This window comes from Oncorhynchus nerka, linkage group LG24 (genome assembly GCF_034236695.1).
Source record: "Oncorhynchus nerka isolate Pitt River linkage group LG24, Oner_Uvic_2.0, whole genome shotgun sequence".
In the NCBI taxonomy this organism is placed as follows: domain Eukaryota; kingdom Metazoa; phylum Chordata; class Actinopteri; order Salmoniformes; family Salmonidae; genus Oncorhynchus; species Oncorhynchus nerka.
In genome coordinates this window covers 50,805,826-50,823,448 of record NC_088419.1, presented here as the reverse complement: position 1 = coordinate 50,823,448, position 17,623 = coordinate 50,805,826, and the positions used below count along the sequence as shown (strand labels likewise).

Below are 17,623 nucleotides of genomic sequence, written 5' to 3'. Positions count from 1 at the left end.
AACAATGTCTGCACTGCATCTCTGATCAAGTTGCTGTTATTTTAATGGACAAATTTTTTAAATTTTCTTTCAAAAACAAGGACATTTCTAAGTGACCCCAAACTTTTGAATGGTAGTATACATGTTTCAAGCAGAACACAATAGTCCCTGTGCCCAAGAAAGCAAAAGTGACCTACGAAAATGACTAGCACCCAGTAGAACTCACGTCAGTAGCCACAAAGTGCTTTGAAAGGCAGGTCATGACTAATATCAACACCATAACCCCAGAAACCCTAGACCCACTCCAATTCGCATACCGCCGCAACAGATCCACAGATGATGCAATCTCAATCGCACTCCACACACAGGAACACCTATGTGAAAATACTTTTAATTGACTAAAGCTCAGCTTTCAACACCATAGTGGTATATTTCACTGGTCATCCCCAAAGCCAACACTTCCTTTGGCCGCCTTTCCTTCCAGTTCTCTCTCTGTTGCCAATGACTGGAACGAATTGCAAAAATCACTGAAGCTGGAGTCTTATATCTCCCTCTCTAACTTTAAGCATCAGCTGTCAGAGCTGACCTGTAGTATTCGGCGCATGTGACAAATACATTTGGATTTGATTTAAAGGAATCCAGCGTTCACCTGCAGGAGCATGTTAAGTTCTGACTGTTTGTTGCAATCAAGCCCATGTAATTCAGATGAGATTGGTAATAATAGGCCCATTTTAATTCAGCCGTGAGAAATGCATTTATTATAGGTACTGTAGTTCTGGATTTCAGCCATTTTTAACTGTGAAGAAATCTAAATCTTCACTAATGTTGAACTCAACAAGCCCCATTTTCACCAATACAACTCATTAGCATGGAATGCAAATGCAGTTGCAATTACCTACAGTATTTATGTAGGGCTATGATCATTCTGCTTAGTAGCAACAGCACTTGCAAAACAATCCTGGATAATTTGTGATGCAAAGATTGAACTGTGCAACTCCCTCAGTCTAAATCAGTTTAAGAGCCACCCTTGATAACCTAAACGTTCTTGCATGTGTGTTTGTATGTGTATACAGCATATTTGTTTCTGTGTATTTCTCTATCTAAGTAGTTTATCCTTTTTAATATCCATTGCAATGAAATTGATATTCTATGTGCATCTGTGGCCTGAGCTCCGCAGGACCATCTGCTATTTAATCACAAAAATGGTGTTCGGAGGCTCAAAAGCAATGTGCGTATGTACTGCTCGTGGAGTCTATGGTGGCACCACGCTGCATACAAAACAAGGACAAGCAGCTACCTCAAAGGAGCGCCACAGCAGACCTGCCTCTGGCCTCCACTCAACACTGGCTTTCTTCCTGGCGATGAAAGAGGAGTGTTTAAAGCACAAGGGTCTTACTTTCGGGTGTGTAGTTCCTTATTGTAGCCTTCACAGAGCATGCTCTGTATGATAAAGTTCAGACTTGGATTGTACTCGCTCTGAGGGGACACAACAGGGTGGAAGTTGGGGAGGGTTTTTGAGGACGGGGCCCTGGCGGGGCAAGGCTGACCGCTTCTCTGGGGGTGAGAGAAGTGTGAGAGACGAGAGAGGACTTCTTATTTGTGGACAGGAGGAGAAACCCCAGCTGTGAGAGAGAGAGCCTCCCCTCTCTAAAGCAGAGATGTAACATACTATTGTGCAATCCAACCTTCAAAACCTCTGTTGGAGGGATCTCTGTGGAGAGCATAAACTCTGGGGGTTGGAGTGTGTCTCATTAGAAATTGGAGCTCGGAATGTTTTTCTCTGAGCCCTGTGTCTTGAGATGCCACCTGGTCTTGTCAGGTGGCAAATGCTGCACCCAGCTTAGGAGCTCAAGTACAAGCCCACTGTCAGGGATGCCATGGCAAGGGCAGAGCCCTTGGTACTAGGCTCATCTAATTGACACTCTTTCTCTCTTAACTCACTCCTTCTGTCCCTCTCTTTCTCTGTCTTCTCTCCAGGGGCTGCACGGATGTGGTGTGCTGTGTCGTATTCGTCATCTTCATCCTCGGCTACATCGCTCTGGGCACCGTGGGTGAGTTGTCATGTTGCTGCTTATTTCATCAGACACGTTGGTTTCGTAACACCACAGCCCACCCTATGATGATGCTCCACGTTGTGCGAGTCGAAGTCCCATGTACATGTAGAGAGAGAGATTGTGTGTGTGTGTGTGTGTGTGTGTGTGTGTTCATGAGTTTCTGCTTGCCTAGCTCTCATCTTGACAAAGTCTTTGGGTGGGAAAGGGAAATTCATTTGAGCAAAATGTGTCTTCTGCATTTAACCCAACCCATCTTCAGAGAGTTGCGTGGGGCTGCCTTGATCGATGTTCACGTCATCGGCGCCCAGGGAGCAATTCTTTTCCACCTTGCCGGCTCGGGATTCGAACTGCGTTCCACCGACTGCGTTGCCATTTAAATGCTAGATAACGTTTTGTATTGGATCCCGTTTTGCGTTGGGCAACAGAGCCTCTGGTGTTGTGAAGTGTGTGGGAGGTGGAAATATGAGTACTTGAATTTCCCCAGAGTCAGACCCATTCCTTAATGAGTGGGAGTCCGCAACATCAGAGTCTAATGATTTTTATGTGAGTCACTTTCTGTTTCTGAGGTTACTGTATGGCATCTCCCTAATCTGTGTGTCCAATCTCTTGATTGGGGGTTTTGACCATGTTCTCCAGGGTTATGGGTGACATCCTCTGGCCTCCATTCCTTTTAAGGGACTTAGAGAAGTTGTGCGTGACGACGTAAATGCAGCCTGACTGCAGTGTGTTCCTCTCAGTAGATTGGAATCAATCATGTGACTCTCCTCACACACACACACCTCAGTCTGTACAGACACAGACTTGCATGCTTAAACAAACACACACGTGCCCACACACTAACACATTTGTTTTACTATTCTTGTGGGGACCAAACAATTGATTCCCATTCAAAACCCGATCCCCTAAACCTTACCCATAACCATAATTCTAACCCTAACCTTAAAGCTAACCCCTAAGCCTAAAATATATTTTTTTCCTTGTGAGAACCAGAAGGATAGTAAAACCAAACACACACACACACACACACACACACACACACACACACACACACACACACCCCCACCCACACCCTAAATGAGTCAAATCAACTGTCTTTTCTCAAAGTGCAGTCCCTCTGACTCCCATGTGCAGTGGAGTCACGTCTCAGTCTGGGCAGAGGAAGGACTGTCTGTTGCCCAATTACTTTAAGAGAGCCAGAGCCATGAAAATGGAGGTGACTTCAAATAGACGCTGGCGTGTTTGCAATTACGTGAACAGCTTTTCATTCTTTCTCCTCGCCCGTGGTCTTCCTCATGCATAAACTCTGTTTCATCCGGACTATTGGGTGAGGCAGGTACAGTGTTGTTGGCTAGAAAGGGAATAGAATGCCTTGTCCTCTAACAGAAAATAATGACTTTAATGTCTGAAACAGGTTAGAAAAACAAATTTGCAGCTTGGATTGAATTTCAGAGTAGTCTCAAAAGATACAGACTGGCCTTGGTTCTGTTGGTGGTGCCGTTCCATGAAAAGAGTGCATTTTGCATCACTTTGATATTTAAAATAGAAATTGTGCCCCAACATTGAATTGTAAAAGACTTTGAAGTGCCCTTTTTTAATATAGACCACAAGGAAAATTGAGCAAATCAATTTTTTCAACAAATTCAACAAACACATTTTTTTATGTGAATAAAGACTTGCTAAAGTGCCTCAAGGGCCCCTTCTGTGACTTCCAGGGAGAATTTAACCCACTTAATCCCAAGATTTCAACAAGTTTTCACCATTTATTGTTATACCCTAGTTATTTTGTTGCCTTGACAGTTATTTCTAAAATATTATTTATTTATTGTGACTAGTGACTCATTTACGTATGTCCCTCATTTTAAGTTCAACCCTGTTACGTAAAGCAGAACTCTCGATTTTATATGGGTAAACTATTCCTTTTTAAGTATTATTTTCTAAAGAAACATTGAACATCTAATAGTCAAATCATAGTGTAAAAGCAGGTGAGCTGGTTTACCCTTTTTGGCCATTTTCAGGTGTTTTGTGATGGAAAACAGACCATAATATGTAAACCCTGTAACCCATAGGCTGTTTACTCTACAATTAAATGTATTGCATTCAATTGTCTCTCCCTGTTGCACAAATCAAGCTTCCATTCCCCCTGTCATAAGGGGATTTTTGGCTGTTACTTTATATGGCACTTAACAGGCACTTACAGAAGTCATTTTTTAAACGTAACCTCTTGAGATGGGAAAACCAGTTTTTTTTATGAAGTTAAACATGTGCTCTTTATGACAATGTTAAAAGTAGTTGAAATCAAAACGTTTTATACTAGGTTACACTTCTCAAAAGGTACCTAATTGGTGAAACAACCCAGTGGTTTTCACTCAAATGATCTCTCTGTATTCTGTAAGGGTAGTCTCAAGGTTTTCAGGTTGTCCTGTAATTGCTGAACAGCCAGCTCTCAGCTTGACTCGCTAATCTTTTCATATCTGGCTTTTCTGATTGTGATTCATAATAGGAGTCTTACCTTTGATCCCGTTTGACCTGCTTCTTTAAATTCGGGAAGTGATTATGTTAGTGTGCGTTACAGGCGGGCAGAGTATTCCCATGCACACACAGCCAGGGAGGTCCTGTCACTGACTCGTAAATGCCCAGAGTGATTGACAGTTGAAGGGGCAGGGAATGAGGCTAATGATGCGGCCGTTTTTTGTCTGGTTGCAGCCTGGATCCATGGCGACCCCAGGAAGGTGGTCTACCCCACCGACAGCCACGGACAGTTCTGTGGACAGCAGGGGACCCCCAACGCGTGAGTATAAAGACAGATGCCAATCTTGTAGTGCACTTGGAAGAGATACCAAAGCCGCTTGGGAGGTGTGTCGGCTCGAACACTTTTGACACCCGCAATACGGCACAAACAATATGAGATAAATCATAATGCAGATCATAATCATAACTGCTATTTCCTACGATTTAATACCTGGCCTCAGCATGTCAGTTGTATTAGTCTCAGTGAGTTGAGGACAGTGGTAGGTCGGCCCTCTAAATGGCAGGTAACCCAGTAAAGAAAACAAGTAGGTGGCCAGTATGATGCAGGAAAACATTTTTTTAAACTATATGCAAGTTAGATTTATAACAATACAAATAAGGAGCAACGTTGCCTGAAGAAGACTATAGTTGAAACACAGTTGCACGTCCTGTTATGACAATCACAGGCTGATCTGCTCCTTACACCTATTCTTTGTCAATATAATCTGAGTATAGTTTTTCTATGGGTTTTCCTGCACCGCACTGGCTGCCTACTAGTTGTATTAGTCTGTAATAGTTTGTTTATTGAGTGCTTTGCGCACCGTGTATGAAAGCGCTTAATAAAGAAGCATTGACAACCGCCACGGACGTTCCTGCAACAACCGCCACGGACGTTCCTGCAACAACCGCCACGGACGTTCCTGCAACAACCGCCACGGACGTTCCCGCAACAACCGCCACGGACGTTCCCGCAACAACCGCCACGGACGTTCCCGCAACAACCGCCACGGACGTTCCCGCAACAACCGCCACGGACGTTCCCGCAACAACCGCCACGGACGTTCCCGCAACAACCGCCACGGACGTTCCTGCTCCCTGTGTTTTTACACACTATTTGACAGACGGATCAATCTGCTGTTAGATTTTCCGTACCACGTTTGTTCTCCGCGTTCTCTTCATAAAACTGTCATTGTCTTCGTGTTGGGAAACTAATGACTATTCTCTCCATTTCCCTGTGGTTACAGCAACAAAGCCATATTATTCTACTTCAACATATTGCAATGTGCCAATCCTGCCGTTCTCATTAACCTCCAGTGCCCTACAACCCAGGTGAGTGCTGCCTCTTAACGCTGCAGACATTATGCTATTATGTTCCCGCTCGTTTTTTCTCGCTTGTTCTCTGTCACTAAGCATTGATTTGATGTTTGGCTGTCCCTTTCTCGTCTCTTCCCAGCTCTGCGTCTCCAAGTGCCCAGACAGATTTGCCACATACCTCGACATGCAATACAACTACAGGTACAACAAGAGCTACTGGGAGTATTACAGGCAGTTCTGCAAGCCGGGCTTCGACAATCCAAGAAAGGTACCGAGACTGATGCCTCCAGTCACTTGTGGTCTCACTTATCAAGTCGTTGAGTGTTCTATCTTCTGTAATGGTTATCGATCTATAAGTCGGTGGAGTACTCGCATCCACTGCAGCCATTTTCTTTCTCAATATTAAAATATTTTCTATGGAGCATTTAAGTACATGACCGTGATTTGTTTTAAATTAAAATGGTCAAAAAGAAACAAAAATAGCTTCCTAGCAAAGAGCAAGCAAGAATTTTGCTAGGACTGTCTGGGAGTGGTCTGAGTGGGGAGGGGAAAACTGACAACTAGCTGTTATAGGCAGAAAGGTTTGGAACTCTCTTTCGTATTGGTCTATTAACTCATTTACCGCCTAGTGATGTCACCAGACAGGGCAAAACTCCATCTCACCAAAATAGGCAGAAATTTCAGGCAGTCTTTTCAGACAGCTCTTACACAATTCCACAGTATTATTCCAATTGGGGCTGACCCCAATTAGTCGACTGGTTGATTGTTTGGTCGATAGGCTGTTGGTCGACCAAGATTTTTTTTTGAGCAGTAGCAAATATATATATTTTTATGGCACACGAAAAAACCTGTCTGATTCGCATCCATCTCAGTAAAGGAATCCATTGCGGAGGCCGTAGGGATGGCACAGCCCAAGAAGAAGGGGAGTGTGGCTAAAATGCACAATGCACATCTCTCTGCAGAATGCGCTCTCTCCCTACAATTTGTGCACATTTATTGTTTCTTTCGTAACTTCATTTTGTGAATTGTTTGTGTTGGATGGTTAGTGTATATCAATTCCCCATTACATATATCACCAGTAGTACATTTATCATGAATTCATATCATTCATTCTATCATTTCTAATCTACAATGTTACGGTCATTTCTGTTAATACATTCAATATATTATTATTCCAGTCTTTTACCGTTCTCATTGTCGGAGTGGACACGTTGTTTGCAGAACACACAACCTATGCTTGTGAGAAACAAGTTTTGGTTGATTTCATTCCATTTCCGAGTTTTGTCAATTTAGTCATTTTTTGTTTGGAGCCCTCGTGTCAATGTTTGAGTAAGGACGTGCACCTGATTACGCATAGAAGTAGGCTTATAGGCTACAAATGTAGGCATGTAAATGTGCCCATTTGGGGATCTGATAGTATTTCTGATTGGCTTAACGCACCACCACTAATGAGTTGTGGAGCTTCTCAAAGTAATGTTTTTTTCACCTCAAACAGCAAGTAAACAAAGTATTTATTTTTATTTTTTTACATCCGTTGAGAATGACAATAGTTCCTCAATGTATTAGAAACGTCTCTCCAGCTCTTCCTTTCAATAACCACTCAGCATGAAAGGGAAAAAAACATCATGCTGTGATCCAGTGGAAACATCACGAAACAGGTCTGCCTGATGACCTCTTATCCCTTGCGCAAAATAGCCTACAACTGTGTCTGTTCTGAGCTCACTGCTGCAGGAAACAATAAGCTCCCAGGATATTTTATACAATGTTTCAAGTTTGCTAGCACAAGCTTTGAGACTGACCCAAGTTGATACAATGCTTCAAGTTTGTTGCAGACAGGCCATGCATTGCCAATGTGATTTATATGATATTTATTTTTATCGGGATATTTTCTACCTGCAGGCTGCAATGTTTTTGTTTGTTGGCTTTATGTGGGCTTTTTTTTTTTTTCATTGTTTGTAATGAGGACACAGGGAGTCAGGAAGCAAGTGCAGTTGGTAATGTTTACAAGGAACATGAAGATATACTAAACCAATACTGCCTGAAGACTGAGGCTAATGAGGGCTAAATAAAGGTGAAGTAATAAAAGTAATGATGATGTCCAGGTGTGCATAATGATGGGGAGCAGGTGTGTGTAATGATTGTTGCCAGGTGTGCATAATGTAGGTTGCAAGGACCGGTGGTTAGTAGTCTGGCGGCGTCAAGCACCGGAGCGGGAGTAGGCGTATCATCATTGGCAATGGCAACGAAGGTTATGTTTTAGGTTTGTGTCACTTTTTCATTTAGATTTGGATAGAATTTAGATGAACCACTTGACAATGATTTTGAGATATGAAGACGTTATTATGAATGAAATGAAACAGTTCCACGAAAATGTGCATATGAAAATCATAACTGGAAGGCAGATGGGTAGAAATGGTAAGATAAATTGGCGTTCCTTATGAGGAAGGTTGTCAAATCCTCGTGTAGCCTATTACCAGCATCTTCAGGAGAGTAACGGCAGAATCTGCGAAAGCCAGCAGGAGGGAGAGGAGGATGATCGGGTCAGGTTAAGTTTTTTGTTTTTGTTTTCTGGTTATCTTGTTATTTGGCACTCTCTTGAGTAATTTGTGTCTTATTTCATCAAACAGTGTGCTGAAAGCATCAGATAAGCTCAATACATATAGTTGATTTTATTTAATCACACAGGGTGTGTCTATACATGGAAAATACACATTTTAATATTTAGACCAATTTATTAGTCGAAAGAACAGGTGACTCTCGGTCGACCAAGATTTGATTTAGACGGGGACAGCCCTAGTGGAAATATATATACAACACAGGAGAATCATGATTTTGACGACACTGGGCCTTTAAACGAACTTTCTTTTGTTTTTGGAATTAAAATAAGATCAATAATAGTGTTCAATAGTAGCGACCGAGGCCCTTCCTCTTCAGGAATTCAAATCTTATTGGAGTCAGATTGAGTCATTTAGTTGTTGCATAGAATATATCTTGTTGTTTAGAAATGATACAAAGTAATATCATTGGATGCGTTTTTCTGTAAGTACTGGGCCTAATGTACTATGTAAAGGAAACATGATGAGAATGTCATTTGAAAGTCCTGTGAGAGAAAAGCGTGAGGAAGGCGGCATCTGCTGATGTCACTCACAGCTCTGACGAGTTGGTTTGTGGGACACAGACTGTGATACTGGTCCATGTTCGTCAGACATGCTGGCATGGCACCTCAGATGAGACTTAGAGAAAGGGAGGAAGGGAGAGTGTGCGAGATGGTGTGTGGGAACTCATAATCACACAATCGCACTGTTACTGCTGAATCGTTGGTTCTCCCACCCACACTGTGTCTACTCAGTCAGTACCCAGAGCAGAGTGCTAAACTGAGGAATAGAAGATAGAGCAGAAAGGGTTCCCTACCAGTCTGTTCTGTACTGTATGATAGACAGTCGTCTGTTCCTAGTCAACTCAGCCACACGCCCACTCTCCTCATGGTCCTGTTGGATAATGGCAAAGTCATAGGATATGATGATAGGATGTCTTACCAGTCATCCTAACCTAAAATACACGTTTTAATATTCCGACCAATTTATTAGTCGAAAGAACAGACGACTTATTAAAAACTCAAGTCTGAGGCTTTGACGTCACACAGTGCGTATTGTTTGACTTCTTCTCCCTCTCGCCTTTTTTCTGTTTAGTCCGTTGCACAAGTCTTGAGAGATGAGGACTGCCCTTCCATGATAGTGCCAAGCAGACCTTGTAAGTGAATCCCAGTTCTGCACACAGTTCATCCATGTGACTTTCATACGGTCTATTCCTAAGACTTAGATTCTGTGGGAGGGGAGGGTATGTGACTGGTTGGAAAAGGGATATATATATATATATATATATATATATAAAACCATAATATATATCACAGTGTATGAAATTGAAATACCAAGTTGTCAAAATATTTGTTTGTGTGTTTCAGTCCTCCAGCGGTGCTTCCCAGACTTCATCACCAGGAACGGGACGCTAACTGTCGCCAACAAGACAGTCTTCAAAGACGGCTTAGGTAAAACAAGGAGCGTGATCGATCTCCGAGACGCTGCCAAGTAAGTCCTGCTCTCCCCAATGTCGCTCTGCAGAAGCCTTTGTTGTTGTCGAAATCTTGGGATTTATGCCGAGAGAGAGACTATGGGATGAATTGTATAAGTGGGAGGCCTATTAGGGGTGGTGGATGCACATGGTTGAATATCTTTTGACCAGTAGACCTGAAAGATGAATTAACGCTGTACAAATCTGTTCACTGTGGCTTCATTGAGGCCATGTTTGGGAATTCAAATGCATTTAAACTATTATATTGTCATAGGGATTCTAACTTGGAACCCAGAGTCAACTGGACAGCTATTGCAGGGTAGGACAACTGGGCCATGATCCCTCATGCCCAGTAGTGTGTGGATCATTCATGCACATTGAAATCCGTCTATGCATGTTTGCATGGAAATGCAGCTCACGCTGTAGCTTCAGAGTAGTACAGTTAAGTGACTTTCCTCATGCTATGCATATACAGTCTATAAAACGATCAATACGTATATGGATTAACTTGTGGGAGAGATAAGAGAACAGCAATTAAGACCGATGCAGGGTCTTTATCGTTTTGTGTTAACGAGCTGCCATCATTAGTACATCATGTTTGCCTTTGAAAGAAGGATGTTATGACCAGCTGAATGCTTTTTCTTTTTTAGCCGAGTTACCGCCATGCAGCAAGGAGTGGAAAGGTCTCAAACTAATTACAGTATTTTAACCTTGAACCGTAACCTTCTGTAGCCCCGAGCTCACTGTCTGCAAACTAACCTTCCCACCTGACTGTGCGTCATGGGTAATCTGCTGCTGTTCCTCTCCGGCTTGTGGCTGTGGAAAGGAAAGGGGACAGATTACCTTCAAATGTTGCCATGATGTGGAGCTAACATCCATATTGAAGCCCTAGCAAAGACGAGTAACAACTTGGCTTACAGTTAATGTACTATATTGGTCTTTCAAAGTTGAGAGTTACGTCACCCCCTAGCTTTTATCAACATCTTCCTTCAGTGATATTTTCTCATCATAATGTTTGCAAAGATTTCATTTCGTGAAACTGGATAAGAGCAGCCTCAGCATCAGATTAATGCAGTAATTAGCGTTAATACCACAGTAATTACCACAAGTTATATATATATATATATATAGGCCTACCTCTGACTTTCATAGACTATATTTGAACACAAATAGAGTTCCACAGGTGACTAGTCATCTAATGTCATCTTCATTATTTTGACTGGTAATGTCATTGTTATGACAGGTGTAATGCCATCTTTCATCTCGCCCAAACTTTGAGCTGTGTATGTCCTCAGCATCTGTAGTTGATCACTGCGCCACCATTTCCTATTAGAAATTACAGTCTTTGTAGAGGGGCGTTTTTGTCAAAGTAATACATTTAAAAAATCTCTCCAGCTATTATTCTGTTATGCCTGACGGTGAACCCTCAGGCATGGCTAGGCTCATCTCACCATCACGCATGATTTGTCAACAGCCCACCAGTGCCTTTCACATATTTCCCCCTGAATGGGCACTTCAAAGAGTTGTCCAAGGACAGAGCATTTCCTTCCAATTACACTGCCTCCAACCAAAACCTTTAACAAAGCATCAATTATTTTGTTTTCGACAGGTTCGGCCAAACTCCATCTGTTATAGCCTGGTCTGTGGAGTGTGTTAGGCACAATAGCACAGCACTTTCGGTTTCATTGGTACATTGGTAGGGTTTCATTGGTATTACTAGGGCTCATTTTTCATAACAACATTAATTACTTGAGTAGGTTGCATTATGTGCTATTATAGCTGTACGGTCATGGGCTTTTTAGAGAAATATGATGGTCCAGATGAAATGAATGCCTAGAGTGAGCTTTCCTCTTGACGTGTGGTAGCTGTCCTCATAAAACAGACCGAGATTGGTGCTCCACTCACGAGACATTCTGCACAGCTCCAGGGGAAGGTTGGTTCTAGTCTCTCGCTACTGCTGTTCACCAGTCCCGTAGAGGCTGATAATATAGTGAGTAAAAGCACCAGGGAATACTTTGGGTCCGATGTCTACAATAACACTCTAGGGGAAAAAAGGTTCCAAATGGGTTTTTTGGCTGTCCCCAAAGGATAACCCCTATTGGTTCCAGGTAGAACCCTTTTGGGTTCCAGGTAGAACCTTCTGTAAAATGGTTCTACTTGCAACCAACAAGGATTCTTCAAGGGTTATCCTATGGGGACAGCCGAAGAACACTACGGTTCTAGATAGAGCTGTAGGTAGAGCTGTAGGTACAGTGGATATCTGGTATAAGTATTCCTGGTGATTTTTGCCATCAGCTCTTTGTCAAGCTTGTACTGTACATTGAACTGTTACCATTTTCTGCTTGTTTCGTGTAGTTATGACAGAAAGAGATGCCTACAGGAATAGCTACGCTTCAAGACTCATTTGTATGTATTTTTCCTGTTAATAATCCTCGTTCCTGAGGGTTCCTTTGCTACTGTGGTGGAGTAGTAACCTGCTGCTTCAGAGTCATAGAGAGCATTGCTGCTTCCTAGCGCTTTGATAACACTAATATGTTGACGTGTGACACATTTATAAGGGACGCCTGCCTACAACCTGTGCCGTCTCCCAGGGCTGTACAGCCCCCTCATAAACTGCAGTGTGTCGTGGCCCTGTGCTGTGTGTGCAAGTGAGAGGGATTGCAACACAACACAGGCCAATGTTCTCTCCGTAAATGAGCACGTTCTCATTCTTTATTTCTCCCTCAATCTTTTGCTCTCGCTTCTCCTCTCCCTCCCCTCACAGTGGCATTACCAGTCTGCTAGACGCCAAGGAGGTTGGCATGAAGATCTTTGAGGACTATGCCAACTCCTGGTACTGGATCTTAATGTAAGACCGACACACGTGTGTCCTCGTGCATTCATGCATGTATTTTTGTATATGTTTTACTGTGGTCCTCACTCTTACACAACAGGTGTGTTTGTGTTTCTAGAGGTCTGGTGATAACCATGGTGGTCAGTCTGGCCTTTATCCTGCTGCTGCGGTTCACAGCCGGAGTGCTCCTGTGGCTCATCATCTTCGGAGTCATCGCTGTGGTGGGCTACGGTTAGTAATGCAGTACGCTCTCCGTCACTGACCCAAAAGCTACTATAGCCTCACTAAAAGAGCACAATGCCATCTTTAGCCTGAGTACATTATCCACACTTCACCAGCCCAAACTGTACTGAAGGTCAACATACCGCTACTGTATGTAGATTTGTGTGGGAGACCGTGTCCACATCTTCTCACTTCCAGCTGTCAGTCAACCCCTCTGTTGTCATGGCAAGCTAAATGTAGCAGATGTACAGGTGCAGTATCTCAACGTGTCACATCTCTTTCTCTCTCTGTCTCTCTCTCCTCTGTCTTTCTCAGGGATCTGGCACTGCTACTGGGAGTTCAGTGCACTGAGAGGGAAGCCGCACGGGGATGGTGACGTCACCATCTCTGACATCGGCTTTCAGACGGACTTCCGAGTTTACCTGCAGCTCAGTCAGACCTGGCTCATCTTCAGTGCGTGGCCATCCACTTCTCCCATCTATTGGTTTAGCACGGGAACTACTAGCCTAGCACAAGGCTGTCGACTCAGTTTTACTGTGTTTATCACAAGGTGCAGAGTCTCTTGGACTTGCTGTGAAGCAGTTGGGTGCGAAGCATGTCTGCTGGTTTTTGCTTTTGCTTCTCAGTCAGTAGATGAATTAGAGATGGGGAAACCATAGGATTTCCTGTTAACCGTATGCAACCTGATATTGCTTAAATGAATTGGGCAAACGCCAGGAGAGTCTCTGGTCTGAGGAATAGCACCTTTTTTCTTCTGCTTAATTGTTATAATTTGTATTGCAGTGATCTCCCTGTCAGTCATTGAGGCGGTCATCATAATAATCCTGATATTCCTGAGGAGGAGAGTACGCATCGCCATCGCTCTGCTGAAGGAGGGGAGCAGGTGAGTGGCAATCTTTTCTCAGGAGAGTGACCTCTTGACCTTCTCTTGTTGTGTCACTTTGAATCGAACCCGTCGTCTGTGTGCTCGGTGTGGGAAAATTAACCTAACTTTTAACTACCCCCCCTCCCCCACACACTTTCTCTCCATTCTCTTTCTCTCTCTCTCTTCTCCAGGGCCATTGGCTACATCATGTCCACTCTCTTCTACCCGATCATCACTTTTGTGCTGCTGGCCATCTGCATAGCGTACTGGGCGGTCACTGCTGTGTATCCTCTCTATACATTTACCAAGCCTCATCCTCACTGTGCTATGTGTACACTTTACACAGTTATCTTGACATGCAGCGTTACCTACGGGTGAAGCATTCTGAGCTATCACCCATGGAGTCATAGTGATTGGAATATACTTGAACTTGACTGGAATTGAATTGAACCTAATAAAACTGCTGAGCCCTTAGTGGAAATCCCAATATTGATGGCTCATAGGCAGGTACAAATTGTGATGCTTGTTTCTGCTTCCATTCCTCTGTGTTGCCCTTAACTGGTTTTGCCCTCAGCTTCTTGGCGTCTTCCGGCGACGCTGTCTACAAGGTCATGTCGACGCCGGACAAATGCGTGTATGCCAACCTCACCTGTGATCCAGAGGTTCGTTTTTCTCTCTACTCTCTTCCTCTTTATCACATTGGTGTTATAGCTGTATTGAAAACGACTGTATGCTATTGGCCTTGAAATCCTGAACAGGAGTACACATCATTCAGCTGTGAAATAGCTAGCCAGTGACAACATCTGTGAGCTCTGGCTACATTCGGTCTTTCATGAAATGGCACCCTAGTCCCTATCGTAGGGAAATCGAGAATGGGAGAAGGGTGCTGTTGTATGCTCTGATCAGAGGGGAGTGCTCAATATAGGGAATTGGGTGGCATTTCCTTCAAACCGAATAACTTCCCCTATCTCTCTAGACCTTCAGTCAGACCAACGTGACCAAGGTGTGCCCTGGCTCCCAGTGCACCTTTGCCTTCTACGGCGGCGAGAGCCTCTACCACCGCTACATATTTGTGCTGCAGCTGTGTAACCTGCTGGTGTTCCTGTGGCTGGTCAACTTCACCATCGCCCTGGGACAGTGCACCCTGGCCGGGGCCTTCGCCTCCTACTACTGGGCCCTGAGGAAGCCCCAGGATATACCATCCTGTCCACTGTTCTCCTCCTTCAGTAGGGCTGTAAGGTAGGCTTGCTCAAATAATTTCACTCGACAGAAAACGCCCACGTTCATTGAATGGGGTGGCAGGTAGCCTAGCGGTTAGAGCGTCGGGCCAGTAACCGAATGGTTGCTGGATCGAATCCTCCGAGCTGACGAGGTTAAAAAAATCTGTCGTTAACCCACTGTTCCCGCGCACGCCAAAGAAGTGGGTGTCGATTAAGGCAGGCCCCCGCAACTCTCTGATTCAGAGGGGTTGGGTTAAATGCGGAAGGTCGTACAACTGACTTTCCCTTTCTCAGTTATATGGGATTAGCACATAAAGAGGAGGGGGTTGAGAAATACTCTTAATCTGTGTCCAGGAAACTGGCCCTAAGTGCGTTTAGGTGTTTAAGCCTATGATTTGAAGGGGGAAGTGAGTGTGTGTATGGTGGATGTGTACAGTGCATTCAGAAAGTATTCAGACCCCTTGACTCTTTCCACATTTTGATACATTACAGCCTTATTCTAAAGAAAAGGATGAAATAAAAAAAATTGTCATCAGTCTAGACACAATATTCCATAAATACAAAGCGAAAACAGTTTATAGTTTTTAATTTTTTTTGAAATTTTTGGCAAATATATAACAAATAAAAAAACATACCTTATTTACATAAGTATTCAGACCCTTTGCCTTTTGACTCGAAATTGAGCTCAAGTGCATCCTGTTTCCATTGATCATCCTTGAGATGTTTCTACAACGTGATTGGAGTCCACCTGTGGTAAATGCAATTGATATAGACAGGCACACACTTGAGCAAAAACCAAGCCATGAGGTTTAACGAACTGTCCGTAGAGCTCCGAGGCAGGATTGTGTCGAGGCACAGATCTGGGGAAGGGTACCAAAACATTTCTGCAGCATTGAATGTCCCCAAGAACACATTGGCCTCCATCATTCTTCCAGAAGGACAACCATCTCTGCAGCACTCCACCAATCAGGCCTTTATGGTATAGTGGCCAGACGTAAGCCACTCCTCAGTAAAAGGCACATGACAGCCCGCTTGGAGTTTTCCAAAAGGCACCTAAAGGACAGACCATGAGAAACACAATTCTCTGGTCTGATGAAACCAAGATTGAAGGAGGAAACCTGGCACCATCTGGAGGACACCTTGCACCATCCCTACGGTGAAGCATGGTGGTGCAGCATCATGCTGTGGGGATGTTTTTCACCTGCAGGGACTGGGAGACTAGTCAGGATCAAGGGAAAGATGAATGAAGGAGGAGGGTGTTGGGAAGGTGCTCACCTTCCAACAGGACAACAACATTAAGCACATAGCCAAGGCAACACAGGAGTGGTTTCGGGACAAGTCTCTGAAGATCCTTGATTGGTCCAGCCAGAGCTCTGACTTGACCTCGATCTAACATCTCTGGAGAGACCTTAAAATAGCTGTGCAGCGGTGCTCCCCATCCTGACAGAGCTTGAGAGGATCTCAAGAAAGGGAGAAACTCCCCAAACACAGGTATGCCAAGCTTGTAGCCTCATACCCAAGAAGGCTCTAGGATGTAATCGCTGCCAAAGGTGCTTCAACAAAGTACTCAATAAAGGGTCTGAATACTTAGGTAAATGTGATATTTCAGTTTTTTTATTTGCAAACATTTCTAAAAAAAATGTTTTTGCTTTGTCATTATGGGGTATTGTGTATAAATTGATAAGGTGGGGAAAAAACAATTTAATCAATTTCAGGAATAGGCTGTAATAAAATGTGGAAAAAGTCAAGGGTCTGAATACTTTCCGAATGTACTGTAAGCAAAATGTTTTCAACACACACACGAGCAGTTTGGTAGTAGAGTGTATGGTGTCTCTTCCAGGTACCACACAGGCTCTCTGGCGTTTGGCTCTCTGATTCTGGCTGTAGTGCAGATGTTCCGCATTGTTCTGGAGTATCTGGATCACAAACTCAAAGGTAGGTTTTGTGCTCATACTAAACCCACTGCCTTTTGTATATGTTTATATACAGTGGTGTACATTTATTTGATCATGGTCGTCATGTATTTTCAGGTGCGCACAATGCTTTTGCCCGCTTCCTGATTTGCTGTCTCAAATGCTGCTTCTGGTGCCTGGAGCATTTCATCAAGTTCATGAACAGGAACGCCTACATCATGGTGAGTTTGGGACAGTGCGGAGTTAAATCTCTTGTTTTCAGACATTTACTTTCGATACCATTCCTTCAAGAACAGCAGATCAGGCAGTTCTGATAACCATCTTACGCAAACTGTTGGAATCATGAATACTTTCTCGCACCAGATCGCGATATATGGGAAGAACTTCTGCACCTCGGCTAAGGATGCTTTCTTCCTCCTGATGAGGAACGTAGTGAGGTAAGGCACTGTAAAGCTTGCTTTCCATTAGAATAGAGTGAGTCTGTCTATCATGGGGGTGACTGTCTGTCTCTGGGCTTCTCCAATGAGTTTCCTCTCCTCTGTAGGGTGGCAGTGCTGGACAAGGTGACAGACTTTCTGCTCTTCTTGGGAAAAGTGCTTATTTCAGGGAGTGTTGGTGAGTTCCCTGTCTTTCCCACACACTGGTGT

General features: G+C 43.7%; 1 protein-coding gene across 3 annotated transcripts in view; it reads left to right on the top strand.

Annotated features, from left to right (window-relative positions):
• The window catches only part of slc44a5b (solute carrier family 44 member 5b), a 53,156-nt gene that overhangs the window by 29,326 nt on the left and 6,207 nt on the right, over window positions 1–17,623 (top strand). For 2 of the 3 annotated variants that reach the window (XM_029632056.2, XM_029632057.2), the window contains exons 3-20: window positions 1,957–2,030; window positions 4,737–4,821; window positions 5,786–5,870; window positions 5,995–6,123; window positions 9,545–9,605; window positions 9,817–9,940; window positions 10,574–10,606; window positions 12,688–12,771; window positions 12,875–12,987; window positions 13,294–13,431; window positions 13,762–13,861; window positions 14,035–14,127; window positions 14,418–14,505; window positions 14,820–15,082; window positions 16,904–16,998; window positions 17,094–17,197; window positions 17,340–17,413; window positions 17,521–17,591. In XM_029632056.2, coding sequence (XP_029487916.1) covers window positions 1,957–2,030; window positions 4,737–4,821; window positions 5,786–5,870; window positions 5,995–6,123; window positions 9,545–9,605; window positions 9,817–9,940; window positions 10,574–10,606; window positions 12,688–12,771; window positions 12,875–12,987; window positions 13,294–13,431; window positions 13,762–13,861; window positions 14,035–14,127; window positions 14,418–14,505; window positions 14,820–15,082; window positions 16,904–16,998; window positions 17,094–17,197; window positions 17,340–17,413; window positions 17,521–17,591 — 1,814 coding nt within the window. The remainder of the gene's footprint in view (window positions 1–1,956; window positions 2,031–4,736; window positions 4,822–5,785; window positions 5,871–5,994; window positions 6,124–9,544; window positions 9,606–9,816; window positions 9,941–10,573; window positions 10,607–12,687; window positions 12,772–12,874; window positions 12,988–13,293; window positions 13,432–13,761; window positions 13,862–14,034; window positions 14,128–14,417; window positions 14,506–14,819; window positions 15,083–16,903; window positions 16,999–17,093; window positions 17,198–17,339; window positions 17,414–17,520; window positions 17,592–17,623) is intronic. The other variant, XM_029632058.2, reaches the window with a different exon arrangement.